Source organism: Pomacea canaliculata, linkage group LG6 (genome assembly GCF_003073045.1).
Source record: "Pomacea canaliculata isolate SZHN2017 linkage group LG6, ASM307304v1, whole genome shotgun sequence".
Classification (NCBI taxonomy): domain Eukaryota; kingdom Metazoa; phylum Mollusca; class Gastropoda; order Architaenioglossa; family Ampullariidae; genus Pomacea; species Pomacea canaliculata.
This window is the reverse complement of record NC_037595.1, coordinates 6,434,981-6,449,857: the sequence shown is the minus strand read 5'-3', so window position 1 is coordinate 6,449,857 and position 14,877 is coordinate 6,434,981. Positions and strand designations below refer to the sequence as shown.

Genomic DNA, 14,877 nt, shown 5'->3' with positions numbered 1-14,877 from the left:
AACCACGTGATGATACTAACATTACTACCAGAGGCAACGATCGATCAGATAGAAAAAAAAAAAAATAGTCAACAGATCGAACCTCAAGCGCAATACGATGCAAGCGACGTACGTTTCTCTAATTTTTTTCTTAATTTAAAGCTACTTTTTTAAAACAAAACTTTAAAACGCATTATTTCGAACTTGCATAATTTGAATGCATGTACTAGCGGCTTTGTTACCAATATAATGAGGATTCATGGCTGTCCTGGATTCAGATCTCGATCGTCTCGGGGACACTGCATGTTCTTTCTCTGCACGTGGCACCTGCTTTGTCTGGTTATAGCCTTAGTAATAGTTATAGCTCGGCGTAAAACAGCCTCCCCTTCCCTTTCATCGTCGTACGTCGTCTTCAATGCCGCTGCAGTGATCGAACCTCATCTCGACAGATGATATATACAAAACAGCTTTATTTTAATAATAATCAGGTGCCACTAATTATAGTTCTCTAGTTTACCAATTGTTATGAGACTGATCGAAAGACATGGAGAGCAGAGAGGTTATACAATCATCCATTCTCATGCACGCAGTCTGTATATATATATAGCTATATATATTTTTTATTTGCTTCTATCATTTGTTCAGCATTGACTTTCGCTAAGGCGGGAAGTGAGGATCGATCAGGGCACTCCTTCCCCACAACCCTGCCATCAACCCACTACACTGACGTACGCGAGACGCCGATCGACCGTTCCATACGTTATTTCTGTAATCTGTTCGTCATTTGCTTTTTTTCAAATGCATGTTTGGTATATTATTATACTGGAGTAGTCCGTGCTATGCGATGTCAGATATTCTTTAAAAAAAATTAAGAAAATTAAAAGGTCAGCTCATATATATGCTTGTATATATAGTCACCTCGTCGTTATATGCTTGTAATGGTAGTATTTTATTTATTGGTCATGATGGAGTGGTCTCCTATACATGGCAACTGACCAACACACAGATTTAATTCTTCTTGTCACACGCCTGGCTGTCTTGCAATTTGTCTTTTAAATTATTTGTTGTCTTCCTTATGAATAACGTAGCTAAAATTTTAGAAGGTTTAATTAGATGCGATCGGCAGTGTTAAGAAAAAAGCAACTATGAAAGGGTATAAGTATGAGTTGGGCCGTTTATGATAGATTACAAAAGGATGTATGTATACTTGCTATAATATGATAATTATAGCTCGACGTTTTAATTACCACCGCCTTTGATGTAGCTATATATAGGGTTTAACCGCGTGATGTCACAATTGTAAATTCTACACTTAAAAGGAATCGTACTATCTGACAAATTTTTACGTAGTCACAATTTTAAAAAAAAAATCAAAAGATATATACGCTTTTAAAACAGGTGGAAATATATAGATGTATTATATATATACTTATAGAAGGTATCAATTATACTAAATAACATTCTATATATCTTTGTGCCACACACGCAGAAGTAGTGCCTTGTCAGAATTTTATCATTTAGTTTGATACGTTCTATGTGTGGCTCTTAAAAAAAAAAAAAAAAGCGTGGTGAACGGTACGACACGGGGTCACGATAACTGCGCAGGTGATCGGAAAGCTCAACACTAGCGGATTCCATGAGCATGCTGCAGTACACGTGAGGAACAAAAGTCACATGGGCTTGTGTTGACCAATCAGCGTCGTCGGTACAGGTATAGCATCTGGTCACGTTGTGTCGGACGTGTTTCTTCAGCTAGATGAGTGGCGACTGTGTTTTGTTCTAAATTGCGTCTGCTTAGTCCCTAAATAACCGGAAATGATATTTGGTAAAGATGAAGGGCAAAGTCACATCACCTAAGAAGACATCCGAAGGCACTATGCCGAAAAAGAACTCTATTCACTGGTTTCGCAAAGGACTTCGGCTCCATGACAATCCTGCGTTGTTGGAGGCATTGAAAGACTCGTCTAGTTACCGGTGTGTTTACATTCTCGATCCGTGGTTCGCTGGTTCATCTCAAGTTGGCATCAACAAATGGAGGTATGATTATACAAATTCATTACTTTCTGTTTCGGTATTTTTAACCTGAAAGCTTTATCGCCACGCTTCCTCGCCTTGGCCAGATGAGATAAATATTTCCCTCCTCGGTTCTAATTATAGCATTTGGGTACGTCGATGAGGTAAACAGCTGCTGCTTTGATGGATATAGATTGTGTTATTTTACAATAATAATATATGCAGAACTTTAATACTACAGTAGTTTATTTAGGGACAGTCCTTCATTACGACTTAATCGGATAATTTAAGTAACGATGTACGACTGATATGCAAAGATGATATTGACCTTGGAAATATCAAATATGTGGAGGGTCTCATGGTATAAATCATTTAAATCACTTTCAGTATCTGATATTGCCAGGGGTTTCTCCTTATAACTTGACAACCGTATCCATGCCAGTAAATTGGGATTGAAGTTCTAATGGAAGTAAAAAACATCCCAAAGCCCATTGAATTACATCTCAGTTTAGCTGCGCTAGTTAATTGCCTTTACATAATTCGTACAGTGAGGGCGGCCCGCCCACACTAGCAGTAACAGCCCACCATTTAAGTGCATCATAGTCTGTAGGTATGTGATAAAATAACCGCCATCATTAAAAAATTGCAAATCTGCCCTTCTACACTTTTACCATTTTTAGATAAATGCAGTAAATATGGTCATCCTTAAAGTTGAGTCATGAAATCCATATCATGATACCCCAGCAGCAAGAAAATATACTTTTATGAAGGTTTCAATAAAGTTTAGCAGAATCTAGATTGCAACAGAATTTATGAGGTTTTGGTACAGTCTGGATAAGGTGGAGAGTATAAATAGGGCTCAGCATTCTCTCATTCTCATCAAGTACCTCTGAGAGTGAAATAATTTATGGCATGATTCATTTACAAAATGTCAGATAATCTCACATTGGTCAGAATACATGACCCATTATGCATTTTAGCTGTCAATTGTTGTAGCTGCTATAGGCCTGTCAGACCATAAGCAGAGCTGTTGAGATTTATTTCTTGATCCAAAATTCTTTTATATTTTTCAATTTTAAGTCACACAACACAATACATTTAATACACTTTATTGGTTCCAAGGGGAGTTCAATTCAATCTTTAGTTATAGCCAACAAAGATCAGACAATCATATGTTGAGTAGTCACCATGAATAAGTGTTTAGTAGTTGTGTAGCAGTGTTTACATCCAAATGTGACTAGAAGAAGCTTTATTGGCAAAACATGTTCTGTGTCCAAGAGAATGATATCTCCCTTCAAAAGTGTCTTTGGTTGCATATCTTAACATCTCTTTGCTTCTTCCTGATGCTTACTACTGTCTTTGCCCATTTTTACATAGTGTCTTTTGTGCCGCCAGACTGTGTGGACAGATGAAAGCCATTATCTTTTCTGATATATTTTAATAAAAACATCCATTTTGCATTTTTATTCATGCATACAAGTTTAATAATATCAACTCCTTAAGTAATGGAAGTTCACATTTAATCTGAATTTAATAAACTTATTTTTAAGGTGTTTTGCTATACTGGTTTCACTGCTGTGTCTCCTATTTAATTTGGCTTACATTGCAGAGAGATTTAATCATTAAACAAAAGGCCAGGGAGTTTGACAGTTCATTCATTTATTCTTATGAAGCCATTTGACATTCAGATTTTTTTGACATTGTTATGCCCACTGAAATGATTCTTGTGTAAATTGTTAAATGCATTATCTTGGTGAATTTAAGTAGCCCAGATTTTTAGGGTGGTACACATTTTGCATCATTTAATCTTGCTTGCTTTTGTCGGTAGTCTGTAGACAACAAATTGTTTTTCAAATTGGTGGGCCAAGATAACTAGGAGATTTAATTTCCTTAAATCTAGGCGAGGAACTATTTGTTCCTGAGATAGAAACCCGATATTTAAGGATGCATGGCAAAGAATAAAAAATAAAACCACGTTGTGAGATAGATGGTTTTCCTGAATTTGACCTGTAGAGTTGTGCTTGTCAACATTAAAAAAAAATATAGACCTTAAAACCTGAGACATCTAGATAAAAAATGCTGTTTCTCGTGTTTCATACTTTGATGAAGTCGCTCATTTGTTTTCTAAAAATAGCACAGGTTTCTAAGTGTCATTGGTTGTTGTTTTTTTTTTTTTCACTTTCAAGGCGCGTTGGCAGGCGGCAACAACATGCATGCACGTGTTCAAAGACACACGTACCACGGGGTTAGACGTTTCTGTGCCCAAACCGTTTTCTATCAAGTTTCTCCGCTGTTGGTCTCGGCGAGCCTAAACAAAAAGAGTGTGACTAAACCGGAAGCTTTATACACAACTGCCTCGTTTTAGTAGTTAACTGGAAAAAAAAAAAATCGTCTGCCAGCAGTAATACAAGTTCGCTGTCTTTAGCATGGGTTATTCAAAAACCTGCTACGTGGCTTTCATAACATACGAAAACTGTACCATTGAGTGAAACTACAAGCTGATCATGGAGAACTACCCGCCTCCCCGCACCCCTTTAGTATATGAGAAGAGCCGCGATTATTGATTTTTTTGCTACTTTTGTAATGGGTATGATTCCGTGAAATACACAGTGTTGCTGGGTGAGAAGTACAGATAGATTACATAGACAAAATAGTCAAAACATAAAAATGATTTCTCGAGCAGCCAAGGACTTTACTCCTTAGTCATTCTTATCGATCCTTAAGTGTGTTTATGTCTAATAATTGTTATGAAAACCGCTTTTTCATCTCGACCACTTCTGTCGTCTGCAACTTGCAGGCGGTTTCTTTTTGTTTGTGTTTCTGTAGTCTAACTAAAGAATGCAATAATACATGCCTCGCAGTTTTGAACAGTCAAGTAAAGTCGCCCCCTCCGTCATTTTCTAGCAAAAAGTGTTTGTGATGGCACTTGTAATATTTGGTAAGCGGCAGGCCACACCTGTGTCCTTGTATTAGAAGTTCGTACGTAGACCCTGTCATCGGCAAAGTGTTGACAAATAAATGGCTGACATTTGACAGATTTTTGCTGGAAAGCTTGGAGGATCTGGACAGCAGCCTACGAAAGTTGAACAGCCGGCTCTTTGTCATTCGTGGACAGCCAGCCGATGTCTTTTCCAGAATTTTTAAAGTGAGTTCTGTGGCTTAATGTATGGATTCAATGGCTTTATTAAAGAGGAAAGTTACACTAGATTTGTTATATTGTTGCAAATATACTTTTATCTGTCTTGTGTGTTTTTGCTGCATTTTGATTTGTACACTAGCCAAATTCTGTTTTGACAGTTTCTTCATAAGACTTTGTAAAATAGCAGTTACAGCAGGAGAGTTTTCAGTAATTTCTTTAATATTGAATTTTACTGTAAAATTAATATCTTTAAACATGTATCATAGCGAGATCCCTTCCGGTCTGCTAGGCAGGTTGCTGTGGATTGAATAGACTTAGTCAAGTCATTGTGAGAATAGAGTGTACAAACTGTAGGTAACATAGCAGCTTCATCTTCAGGAATGGAACATTACACAACTGACATTCGAAGAAGACCCAGAACCATATGGAAAAGAGAGAGATGCAGCCATCTGTGCATTGGCAGCAGAAATTGGCGTGCAAGTGGTCACGAAACCATCGCACACACTTTATGACTTGAGGCAGTGAGTTGAACTTTTAATTCTTTCTCTCAGAAACATTGTTTTGCTGAATTAGGTAGGCTTTTATTCAAAATAGCAAAGAAGCAGCATAAAATATATTTAATATTTTCTTAATGAAATGGATAGTCTAGCTTATGTATATTATACTTTTTTTATTTCAGCATTTTAGAAGCCAACAACAATCAGCCTCCTTTAACATACAGAAGGTTCCAGTCCATTTTGTCTGGTCTGCTGCCACCTCCTGTTCCCTTGGAGACAGTCACAGCTACCATGTTAAAGCACACTCATACCCCTGTCGCAGATGACCACGATGATAAATATGGTGTTCCATCTCTTGAAGAACTGGGTAAGACCTGCTACTACTTGTTCTTGTAGTGATCCCTTTCTTTAGGATATTTTTCCCTAAGGACAAGATGCAGCAGAGTAAGTTGTCATCTTTGTAGAGTCCTCTATTCAGCTATAAAGTTTCAGTGCTCTTGGTGATTTAATATGTGCTGCATCTAGTCTTTGACCTTCCACCTCAGCAAACATATTTGAATGGAGAGTGGTGTCATTAGATTTGGCAGTTGTATATATAGACATTTTCATTTTTTTTTTTTTTGGGGGGGGGGGAATGGTATGTGGTTCATGAGCTGAGCAGATTGTATGGCTAAACATTGAGACAACACACAAGATTATAAGAAGTTGGAATTAGTATCTTACAATGAGCTAAACCTGTTTACAATCTCAACTCCTGATTTCACCAATCCTGACTGTTGCCTCACTTTAGGGCAGCACAGATTCCCTCCTCTCTCCATACGAGTTATCCTTTATAATGTTTCTTATTTCCTCTGTGTGGCTTCCCCCATCTCATGCTTTTTGTCCAAAATTTGTCTTTGATTGATGGTGAAATTATTGAGACTATTTAAAATGCAAAACTGCCTTATGATAATGTTTTGGTTGACAATTGACAGCACGCAGTGACAAAATTGCTTAATGACAAGAGTGTTGATAAGAGTGTTTTCCCCCATAGGTTTTGACACAGATAACCTTGGACCAGCAACATTCCGAGGTGGAGAGTCAGAGGCTCTGGCAAGGATATATCGCCATTTGGAACGAAAGGTAACACACTCTTTTGCATAATACCAAACATTTGGATCCATGTTTATGTCCATAAAAAAGAGTTTAAGTTTTCATTTCAAGTGTGGACTTTTATAGTAATGTACACTTTGGAAACAACAGCTGTAGAGAGAGCGATAACTGAGTAGAATGTAACAGCAGTCTTAAAGCTTAAACATCAGTTGAATGATATTGGAAGTGATGTAGAGGCTGCTGCACTGACCTTGTGTATTGCTACAGCGCATTTCTGTTGGGCTTTAAAGGATTATAGTAAAGGGAGAGAATTAGATTAGGAGCTGATAATGTTTCTTGATCAACAAGGTTAAAAGTTAAATGATGACAGGAACTTATAAAGAAGACTTAAGAGGAAGGAGTGGAAATTGATTGCTTTCCATAGACCATTGTGGCTAAAATCTTAGTTTCCTAGTCAAAATCCCAACCCATGTTTTTGCATCGTCTACTTGAGTCATCAGTGCATATAAACAGGAGTTTGCTCCAAGCCCTCTCCAAAGGCCAATCAATAACCCTGTCTGCAGTACTGGCTGCTCTAAAAATAGAACTACACACCTTTCCTGTAACATCCATCTCTTGTAATCAGCTTATGTTCTTGCATGCAAGTTGGTGATAAATGCTATATAGCATGTGTATTGTCTCCTGCTTGTGATGTACATGACATCAGCCGAATCTGCATAGGAGAAACTGTGTCAGTTCTTAGAAGCAATTCTCTTTTCTTTATAAATGGCCTCAAAATTTACTGTCACTTCTTCAGTTTGGTAGACATTACACTTTCAATTAGCCTTTGCTTGGTCTCTTAAATTGATTATTTGGTGTCCACAAAATGGCGGGTCATATGTGTTCTGGCTTTCTTAGAATTCTGATGTTTTCTGCTGGCATCAAAAACACCAAATCCTGCCACAAACTATGAATATTTACCAATTCAAATGCTCATTAAAGTGGGGAGGGGGGCCAGAGGTTTTTTTTTTTAAGAATTGCTTTCTCATACCCAATAAATTCATCTCAGCTGCTTGTTTGCACATATAAAAAATTTAGAGCTGAATTGTTTTGTTTTTTTTTATTATAAAAATGTTTGTTGCCTCCCCTTAAATTTCAGGCATGGGTTGCTAGCTTTGAGCGACCAAAGATGAGTCCACAGTCTTTGTTCCCAAGCCAGACAGGTCTTAGTCCATACCTTCGTTTTGGCTGCCTCTCACCCAGACTCTTCTACTGGAAACTAACAGAACTTTATAAAAAAGTAAGTTTTTTGCATATTTATAAACAAATGCTTCCTGTTCATTTCATTAATTTCAATAATTTTGTAAATAGAACATTTTCATTTCTTTGAAAGGGCCCTGTTGGTCTTGATCATATTTCTCTCTCTCTTTTTTGCCTGTGTTGTCATCAGATTATGAAAATTTATCAACACTGTGTGCTGATTGTGTATGTGTAGGGCTTGTTTACGACAGTGTGTGGGTTGGTGAGGGGAGGTTTGGTGGATAAGAGATTTTTTCTTATTTATGAAAGTTTATCAAAAAAGTGCTATGGGCCTGACTGTGGCTGTGGCACTATAATAATAATAATTTTAAAAAAACTTATTATATTGTAGATGTTTCAAATTATTCCTTCAGAAGTTTTTAACTGACAAGTGGGGAGAGAGGAAGGATGGAATAAATTACTTAATTTTTGCTGGTCCCCTCCAGTTACTTCTGTGATTGCCAATGGCTAGTAAATTTTTTTTTAGGTAAAGCACATTGAACAGATGTTTAAGAATTCATAATATGATCTTTGGTGTATTACCCTCACATTCCTTGTCTATGGAACAGAGTGTATGAAAGGTAACATCAGAAATAACTGAAACATATAATCTGTTCAGTCGTAGTATGAACAGTTTAGGAGATATTCTGCCTTGCTGAAAGGAAATCATTTAGCTGGATAAAAGGTATATGTATGGATGTTTAATGGCATCACTTTGCTTATTTAGAGGTATGTGTGTATTTCGATTAAAGGTTAAGAAAGGCCAGGAGCCACCACTTGCGCTGCATGGCCAGCTGTTGTGGCGAGAATTCTTTTACACAGCTGCGACCAATAACCCAAACTTTGACAAGATGTCTGGCAACAGCATTTGTGTCCAGATTCCTTGGGACCACAACCCAGAGGCACTTGCCAAATGGGCTGAGGTAAGTTTTGCTACATCAAAATGTATTCATTTTATTAACAGTTTTGTTTTTCCCTCAATTTTTAAAATGATAACAGCATTTTTGTAGTCTGGGAGAGGATAGAAAAAAATTGCAGTGCTGACAAATCCTGATGATAGTTCATAATGTACTTAGCAAACAACAGTTTTTTTATGTTTGTATAGATGTATATATACATATGTGTGTGCGCTTTCATTTATTTATTGATTTTGATGTACAAGTGTGCATAAGTGACTTTTAACTGTTTAACTAGAGGTCTTTGGTAAATTTGACACTGGTGACAGATTTTAGAGCAGTCTGTTTAGGTTGCTGTGGTTGCCTGAATGCTTACATGGGGGAGTGGTTTTTGGGTACATTTGTGCTTGTTATTGGACAGGGTCAGACAGGGTTTCCCTGGATAGATGCTATCATGGTGCAGCTCAAGAAGGAAGGTTGGATTCATCATCTAGCACGTCATGCTGTTGCCTGCTTCCTCACTCGTGGAGACCTTTGGATCTCCTGGGAAGAGGGTATGAAGGTAAACACTTCTGAGAATATATTGCTTATGCTTGAGAAGGATGTGCGCTTTTTACTATTTAATTCTGGTAGACTGTTCATAGTTTGTTGAGTGCAATTCCCCATGTAGAGGTGAGCCCAGTGTGCAGTGTACAAAAAAAGACTGTTGATCATACAACAAAGAAATTCAATTGTCAGTAAACATGAAAAAAAAATGTACTCTGTCTGTGTGTGTGAGAGAGAGAGGTGGGTTTGAGTGAAACATGTAACCATTGCAAATAGCATTTTACTGCATTTATTTACTGACCTCTGCATCTGGTCTCAACCTGGTTCTCCAAACTTCTTCCCCATGCCAGGTGTTTGATGAGCTGCTGCTGGACGCAGACTGGAGTGTCAATGCAGGCATGTGGATGTGGCTGTCATGCAGCGCTTTCTTCCAGCAGTTTTTCCACTGCTATTGTCCTGTCAACTTTGGCAAGCGTGCAGACCCAACTGGGGATTTTGTCAGGTGAGTCTAGCTGTGCTGCATGGTTGGGAAAAGCGAGTTTCCTATTTTGATGCTGCTGGTTGCAGCACCTGTGAAAATGTATTGTAGATTTTGCAGTAATGACATATTTCTGCTTTTCTGACATTATTTTGTTTGCTTGCAGTTTTCTTTATGCAGACACCAACTCAAATCACAAAATAGAGTTTTAGTTGATAATTGCATAGATGTTTATCTCTTTTCATTTAGAGTGCTTTTTTTTAAAAAAGAGGGCAAGTTGGAAAATTATATACTGAATTTTCTGTTTATCAAGAAAGGTCAGACCAATAAAAACTTAAGAGGCCATGTAAGCTGGAACAGATTTTCTTTTTGTTTGATAGGCATTACCTCCCTGCGCTAAAGGGGTTTCCCACTCAGTATATCTATGAGCCATGGACTGCCCCAGAAGCAGTGCAGAAAGCAGCGCGTTGCATCATTGGAAAGGATTACCCACTCCCAATGGTAGACCACACCCATGTCAGTCGTGTCAATATGGAACGCATGCGCCAGGTCTACAAACATCTTCTTGTCAGCTCCTCAGGTAAGTTTTACAAATTTTTGTCAAATCTGTATGCTTATTTTCATTAAAACATGCTAAATCTCTAGGTAGTACTAGCTCGTAAACACCACACCTCATACCTGGGTTTGGAAATTTCCTGTGATGCTATGAATGCAGGCCTGCTGATTGGGCAATACCTCATCAGCATATTTGAAGCTTTTGCTATGGTTGTGACCTAGTAATGTTAGCGCTTAAAATGTTGACTATTCTATATGTGTCTTTCTTTAAAAAAAAATTTGTTTCATTCTACACTTTTGTAACTGATGATGGCACTGTGTCCTTAATTTTTTTTAGTTTGTTTGCAACTTAATTAATTTTCTGTTTGCCTCTAGGGCTACACTTTAACAAGTGAGGATAAGAAAATAATACAGTAACCATGAATTTTCTGAGAAGGATAAGATTTTCATTTGAAAACAAAAGAAGCAAAAGAGGCAGACCTTCAGTTTTATTATTTTAGCAAAACAACAGTTATTCATTGTTACAGAGAACAGAGCAATAAAATTGCAGAAGTCTTCTGTACTAAGAGACAAAGTATTTAGTATATATATTTTTTCCAGTGTTAATTAAAAAGTTTCATTAAGATGCATTTTGAAAATTCTTGCATTCAGATATTTCAGTTTTTGCATCTGGATTGTTATACTTTCTGTTTCAAGGCCTGATTTTATCAGATTGTCACTGGTTTCAGTTTCAGGGTATAAGAGGAAGCTGGATCCTCCAAAGATTCCAAAAGGTAAGTCGATTTGCATTCTGTTTATGCATTATTTGAAGAATGGAAAGTATAGATTATGAGTTACCCCATTATTATAAAAAATCCCATTATTTGATTGGTATATTGTCATTGCTAAGTGTTTAGATATATATTTTCTTTTAATTTGCCTTTCTAATTTTCAAGAGTTCTATGAACACTGTTTGAGCAAGATTTAAAAAAAATTGGTCCTGAAAGATTTTCTGCGATGCTTTTTTGATTTTATCTTTTATTGAGCTTTTGAAAGAGGAATTTCAGATGGATAAAAAGTTTAAGGAACTAGTACAGCACTTTTAGATCAGGTACCTCTTGCAATGAAAACCCGACTCTTTTCATTGCAGTGGACATGTTTCTGCTGAAGGCCAACATGTTTACCAGCACTTCTTCAGATGATGATCATGAACAGACATCTGGAATGCGGCTGGAGAACAAGATATGATTTCGCAGTCATCGTTTGACCTCCCAGACTTGTACCTTGGCTGCTGATTACCAGTGTGTAGAGAACAAGATCATTTCCATCGGAAAGTGAGATTGTGCTGGATGTTATGCAAATACCAGTGGCAGTGTTGACAGCATTGTGAAATGAGCTGGTGGTGCTGATGGTAAGGTTATATGGGAGTATTGTAAACTGATGCCTGCTGGAGATTCTGATAGAGCTGCAATATTAACACAAAACTGTTGTTGTTTACTCTGAATCTGCCACAAATTAAAATTAGAACATTGGGGTGCACACATTCCTTTTATGGCTTGCACATGTGCGTGCCCATACACCATGGTCCAGTAGTGCAACAGTTAGTGCCTGTCGCCAATAGAGAGAGGATTGGCTGTACTGTTCAGATCTCATCTCACCATTTTCTCCCCTCCCCTCTCTTCCCAACATGCATACACAAATATAATAATTTTCCAGCCAAAATATATGTATACTTAAAATTTATACACATAATTTTTTTTTTCAATTCTGTTGTGAACTCCAACTCATTTGTTTTCTGTGGATTTTGTGAAGAAGGATAACTTCTTCCATGTTGGACTTCCCGCACATCTGTAGAATATGACTTGCCATTTAACCCTACCTGAGCCTGTGGCACTTGGTCATTTAAACACTCATGCTGCAGGACAGCCTCTTGGCAGATGATGAAACAGCACATTATTCTTGTCATCCTCTCTAGAATGGTGACAAGCAGGGCATGGCCTACCCAAGTCCAAATCTTTTGAAAGAAAACAGGATTGCTAAGCATGCCCAAGACTCTAATGAATACATCCTAGCCTACTGTCTGTTCATCAGTAACGACTAAACCAGGTTCCAACTGCTTGTGCTGTTCTTCAGTTTCCAGTATGATGTGATTCTTGCCCTCTGATGGGTTGTGCTGCACCTTGTGAGTCGAGGAAGTTTCTAGAAATTCTAGACTGGGTTGCCATGTGGTCTAATGAGTATCATCCAACATGTTTTTACTCAGAAAGATTTTGCTTTAGTGAACTAAATACGAAAGAGATTACTAAAGGCAGCGAATCATTTGAACATATTTGTGTGAGCGATTCTGTTTTTTTTTTCATTTGTTTTATTTAAAGTGGTATAGACCATGTCTAGTTCCTACATCAAGTCCATGTTTTAGGATGCTTTTGATTTTTGAAGGATGTCACTGAGGAACTTTTTAAAAATATGTAATTGTTCTGGATTTTGTTAAGAAAGATCCACACTTCGCCATTAACATATTAACAAGTCTGACTGTAAATAATCATCAACAGTTGCTCGCTAAACAACTAAACCATGTTTGACAGGGAATAGATTTATTTCTGGTGATGTGTTGTACATGAAATCATGTTATTTTGTATATATTTGTCCCAGAAATGACCCTGAAGCAAATGTTACCTTCTGAATGTAAAAGGTACCCTAATTTTTTTTCTGATGGATAAAATCTGTACCAGATTCACTGAAAGTAATGTTACTGTCAGTAGCTTCTTAAGCCTTTGTTTTTATAAAATACCTAAAACTGAAAGAAAGGATAGAACTTTATTCCTTCACTTGATGTAAAATAAACGAGCTTTGTCACAGTGTTAGTGTGTTTGTGACATTGAACAACCCCTGATGTATAGCCCACCATAATTTTTGTGTGTATGTATCGATTGTGTGTGCCTGCATTTGGGGTTGGTTGTGAATTTCTTGGTGAAGTGCGCGTGTAATATTTACTGAATTTCAGCATGCTTTGATGAGCGAGGGATAAACATAAATGAGAATAAAACCAGTGATGTGGCAGTACAGCAAACTCAAATGTGATTCAGATATCTAGTGAGGTGGTAAGTTAATTACAATCGTAAGACTCAGCATTTAAAACTCCAAAACATATTTTATGATCAGACCTGGCCTGCTGTCCTGGCTGCTAAGTTGAGAGAAAGAGAATTGTGTTAACCGAAAAAGTTGAGAAACAGCAATAAATACCATCTCACATCATCCAGAATTGCTTAATGTTAGTGTTTTAAACTGTTGATGCAAGTGGAGCCAGAGAACAATCGCCAGTTCGACCTAATGTCATCCTATGCTAGCTATCTGTCATAAGTTGTTTGGCAAGTTCAAGGGACACTGACACCATCTTGCTGTAGTCTCATTTCTTCTTTAGTTGAGTAGTTGTCAATCTATCATACAGAACTTACTTCTCTATGCCTATATTTAGTAAACAATTCTGGGATCATACTTTTGTAGTCATTGGATGTTATCAGCTTTTGTATGTGTATCTACTCTTTAGAGAATGTTAAGTCAAAATATAATAAATTACAAACGATATTTCATAGCTGATGTCTAATAGCCCTTCACTACTATCTATGATTGTACTGTGTAACTAGCTGCAGGTATCTTTTCCGTATGCTAACCGTGCCATGTAGACTGTTATCCACATAGATTTTGCAGCACCAACCATTCCCGCCCTTAAATGAGTTGTCTACCTTGCTCTGCAGGGATCTTACAGAGATCATGCTGTGCTCTCACTGCCAATGATTGATTGTGGAGTCACCCTTAATCTGTTCTCTACCCCCTTGCCCACCAGCATGGGAAGCCCAGGGCTGGTAGGGATTATGACCTTGTCAAGGTGACAATCAATCCAGGAGAGTTGAACAGCTCTGTACATTGCGTGCTGTACATTTGTTGAGATATAGGCTACTCTTCATTCTGAGCGGTGCCTTAAAATACAAAATGCGTAATGTTAAAAAAAAAAAAAAGGATAAAGATGTACCAAGCTTAACAATAGAATTCTTCTCCAACTCCCTGGCAGGAATAGTCTGAAGCACTATCCATATCTGTTCTAATATAACTGGTATCAAGCAGAGGGCTTTAGCTTCTTTTTGTGATCAACAAATAGTCAGGAATGTTTATGTTAAGTTCAGACACATGTTATGCTATGCCTGTATGGAGAAGCAATAGGCACCTGAATTGTTGGTGCCATCAACAGTCCAGCTGCTCAATCACAGATGAATTGTCAGTGATGAGTGTGTGTGTGTGCAGATGAATGGTCTAGATGTAAGATTGTGTTTTTGTTTTCTTTAGATCAAGTTACTCGTTCATATCTTTTACCTTGTAACTAGAATTTATTTTTTTAACTAGAACTTTTTACATGTAGAAGCTGAGCAC

General features: G+C 37.5%; 1 protein-coding gene across 1 annotated transcript; it reads left to right on the top strand.

Moving 5' to 3' along the window:
* The first annotated feature begins 1,664 nt into the window (after window positions 1-1,664).
* LOC112565634 (cryptochrome-1-like) lies at window positions 1,665-14,468 on the top strand. The gene is made up of 12 exons (XM_025241202.1): window positions 1,665-2,016; window positions 5,029-5,137; window positions 5,510-5,652; window positions 5,811-5,995; window positions 6,662-6,750; window positions 7,859-7,999; window positions 8,751-8,921; window positions 9,316-9,456; window positions 9,791-9,942; window positions 10,299-10,498; window positions 11,202-11,246; window positions 11,603-14,468. The coding sequence occupies exons 1-12, from the start codon at window positions 1,811-1,813 to the stop codon at window positions 11,698-11,700; spliced, it is 1,680 nt and encodes a 559-aa protein (XP_025096987.1). The 5' UTR covers window positions 1,665-1,810; the 3' UTR covers window positions 11,701-14,468.
* Window positions 14,469-14,877: the final 409 nt, after the last annotated feature.

Excerpts from the sequence above, each read along its gene's own strand:
- LOC112565634 (XM_025241202.1), top strand. The coding sequence starts at position 1,811 with ATGAAGGGCAAAGTCACATCACCTAAGAAGACATCCGAAGGCACTATG. Across the intron at positions 5,138-5,509 it reads TCTTTTCCAGAATTTTTAAA|GAATGGAACATTACACAACT; the intron begins GTGAGTTCTGTG and ends CTTCATCTTCAG. Across the intron at positions 11,247-11,602 it reads TCCTCCAAAGATTCCAAAAG|TGGACATGTTTCTGCTGAAG; the intron begins GTAAGTCGATTT and ends TTTTCATTGCAG.